This window comes from Austrofundulus limnaeus, unplaced genomic scaffold, assembly GCF_001266775.1.
Source record: "Austrofundulus limnaeus strain Quisiro unplaced genomic scaffold, Austrofundulus_limnaeus-1.0 Scaffold174, whole genome shotgun sequence".
Classification (NCBI taxonomy): domain Eukaryota; kingdom Metazoa; phylum Chordata; class Actinopteri; order Cyprinodontiformes; family Rivulidae; genus Austrofundulus; species Austrofundulus limnaeus.
In genome coordinates, this window is record NW_013952576.1 from 338388 (window position 1) to 341918 (window position 3531).

Consider the following 3531-nt stretch of genomic DNA (forward strand, 5'->3'; position numbering starts at 1 on the left):
ATCTGGTGAAAATTTCATGTCATTAGCACCTCTAGTAATATATTTACTGAGAAAAATGGTGACGTGTTCAATACTTATTTTACCCGCTGTGTTTCCCTTTGGGATCAATGAAGTGTTTTTGAATTGAAGTGATTTACATCTAAGTTTACAGAGAGTCAGAAATAAAAACTACTGAGGTTTTTTTTTTGCTTCGTTGTCTGATGAATTTTTGTTTAGATTTATTGTGTTCTGTTTTGCCTTATCTCCTTCTAAAACTGTGATCTGCGTTCCTTCAAGGATTGCTACACCTTTAATTATTAAAAGTGCTGCTGAGATCGTGAGAACTGCCTTCATGACTGCACTGGGATCCTGCAACTCACCATCTATAAAACATGTCAGAAAAAAAGGGCGGGGTGGGGGGGGCATTTTACTTTAAAATAAAGCAATCATTTTCCTTAAGCTGTTTCAGCTGTCTCAATCACGTTCTGTTGTGTGTCTGCCAGGTAAAAGTGACTCCATCAGCTTTCATTCAGAATCAACTACTCACTGTGCAACAGATTCTGCTCAGAATTCAATCACATTTCAGACAAAGCTACTGCATCCCAGAATATTACCAATCGCAGCAAACCCAACAAGCTGGTAGGTTAAGCTGATGGCAGCAGGAAAGGAGCATACAGAGGGAGAGCTGTGGATATGTTCATGCTTACAGGAGGAAGAAAAAAAGTAGGACACAAAAAAAAAGGTGGTTGTATCCTTGGAGTGTGTGTCTCTGTGGGTGTGTATGACCAAGGCTGGCGTTGGTTCTGTAGCCAGATGGCAGCACAAGGGTTGGAACAGCAGACAGAGAAAGATCTGAGCCACCTGTGAACATGGCTGCTAGAAGAAATGTGTTATTTTTGTGTGTCTTTTGTTATTATTAGTAGCTTTAAAGGCTGTTCTTTCTGGAAGGAACAAATGAGAGAACATGTGCCACGTACAGTACAAGTGATTCAGTGGTTGGTGTGTTTGGGCACCGGTTCTGGTTTAATGGTCAGGCTATCTTTAAGTGACGTTATCTAACACGGAATAAGAAAAAAATACTTATCTGTAAAGACAGAAACCTGTGCAGGATTTAAACAGTTTGCCACTTTTTGGAGTCCAACTGTGCATCAGATGTCCCACATTTTGTCTTTTTGTTGCCTTTTTTATGATTTTTTTTAAGTTCTGCTTTTGTCTCACTTTTAAAATGTTATAATATATAAGCAATCTATCATTAAATCCTTGTTTTTACAAAATATAATTGTAATTTACTGTTACTTACTCAGCAGCCTTTCTTAAAACATCTTCAATGTCAAAGATGACCTTTATTCTGCAGTCTGACAGCCCCCCACCCTGACCCCTGACCTCAGGTCCTAACAGATAAGAKATTTAAGGTTAAATTCACTTTTTGCTTTACGGACAAGGTTGTAACTACAGTATATCAGAGCTTTTATATGGTTAAAGATCTCTGTAAGGTGGAAGCTGATTTAAGTCCTATAATCAACTTTGATATTTATTAGTCTCCAGTTGTGTTTGAGCTTTCTCATCTTCTCGTCTCCAAATGACATGAGCTGATATGACTAAAATAATTTCCTATCAATGAAACGAAGGAGTAATCCTTGACTTCTCCAGTGAAATCTTGATCAGTTCTCCTTTGCTGTGATAATGGAGACGGCTCCTTTCGTCCATACAAAATGAAGCAGGAATGAAGTGATAAATCATGAGAGTCTCTCAGGTTGGACTTACCGTTAGTTGATCCACTCATGATGATGAGGAGAGGAACCCCAGCAGCTTGAAGAACTACAGAGTCACCTTTGGTGGTTCCATTTCAGCTCCCAGCAGCAGGACAAAGGCTCTAAATATCAGAACATCCTTAACTCTCCTGCTTCCAGTCCCAGTTCAACTCTCCCTCCTCCTCCTCCTCTCTGGCTCAGTCCAGAGAGGGATTTCCCTGCTCCTCCCCGGCAGGAGGATCACTGTCAGGCACCTCTCCACCCTGCCTAAAAGATTTAAACGCTCCACATCACGCCCTCAGATGCTGCACCTCCCAGCAGAGAGAGAGAGAGCAGTTTTTCAGCTCACCCCACTCCTGATCTCCCGTGAGTGTGAGCGCGCGCTGCTATGTGTCCGTGGGGTGGACGGATGCTGCTGGATGGAGAGGGTCTTTACAGACTCTGGAGCTGTCAGAAAGAGCATCTCCCTCCCTCCCTCCACACACACGGGTCGGGAGCGCCACGCTGTGTCCGATCATGGAAGTGCGTGCAGAAAAGCAGCTGCAGTGTGGAAGCTGCAGGGCCGGMTGTAGGGGGAGGCACAAAGTGGCAGCTGCCACTAGAACTAAATACATTTTACCACCCCATGTTTCTTGGCTAGAAAGTTTATTTTTGTACATTTTGTATGACTAATTGACCTCTGATGAACTCTGGAAACTTTTATAATATCTTTAAAACTATAGCAGCACAAAAGAAAAAAAATTGCTGCACAAACATTTGACACAAATTCTGTTCGATTTGAAAGAGGTGGGCTGGCCGATTCCCTCAGGTGCTGCACTTTGGTGAACTGTGCAATTTTAGGTTTGATTACACAATTGTATCAATGAATAATACTTTGACAAACATTCTAGTTCTTTACAAAAGGTTTTACAGTATCAATCACTCAAATTATTTAAGCTTTACACAGATAATGAGTTCATTGTTATGACCTTTAATAAAATGTTTTTTGTGACCGAAACGTTAGAAAAGTGTTACAATTTCTAATGCACAGTTTAATTTCAATGGTCATTTAGGTATATATTTTAGCAGAATTTTAAATAATCACTAAGAAAAATGATTAAAAACACATCTAATCATTAAAGGGGCAAAATTATATGTTTCTCAGGCATATATTTAAATACAATGTCACCTTTTAAATGCTAATTTAATGTTTAAATAGAAAATAAACTTATCTTCTCATCACTTCCTCTTCTAAACGCCTTGAAATTGGCCTCTGTCTCTTTAAGAACCACCGTCCGCTTCTGTCTCGCCCATTTCGATGTGGGTAGGGGGGTGCTCATGGGGGTCAAGGGGCATGATGCAATTTACTTGGCATCTGAAAATACATTTCCTCAAAGGTATTTTTAATCTGAAAAGAGCTTCTCTGAGTGAGAACTAATGTTAGGAGCTCAGCAGACAGTTTAAGTTTCACTTTCACTTTCACCCGAGAGCCTGCAGGAGTCATATGGGCGGGGGGGCGCTCCGCCATGAGGAAGTTCGGCTTAAAGACACGTCCCAGGGGCGTTTCTGGTCCCCACCTGTCGTTTTGCTCCTCAGCATGGCTGCCTAAAAACGCTGCAGGGTTTGTCAAACATACATGAATGAGTCAAAGCAAGGCTTTGGGCAAGTTTTTTTATGTGAGTATAACATTATAACATGATATAAAACTCAAAAAAGTTGATTTTACATGATATTGCCCCTTTAAAACTCTGTATAATGCAGTTCTTTTTTCATCTTTAAAAATAAAAGTTTGTAACTATTCACTATTTTATTAGTTTTATAA

General features: G+C 40.3%; 1 protein-coding gene across 1 annotated transcript in view; it reads right to left on the reverse strand.

The window, feature by feature from the left end:
* Positions 1-2146, reverse strand: part of LOC106524029 (actin-binding LIM protein 3) — a gene marked incomplete in the record, with an annotated part of 67813 nt that extends 65667 nt beyond the window's left edge. Inside the window, 1 exon segment of the mRNA XM_014017657.1 lies at positions 1744-2146. Coding sequence (XP_013873111.1) covers positions 1744-1762 — 19 coding nt within the window.
* Between the last annotated feature and the right edge of the window lie 1385 nt (positions 2147-3531).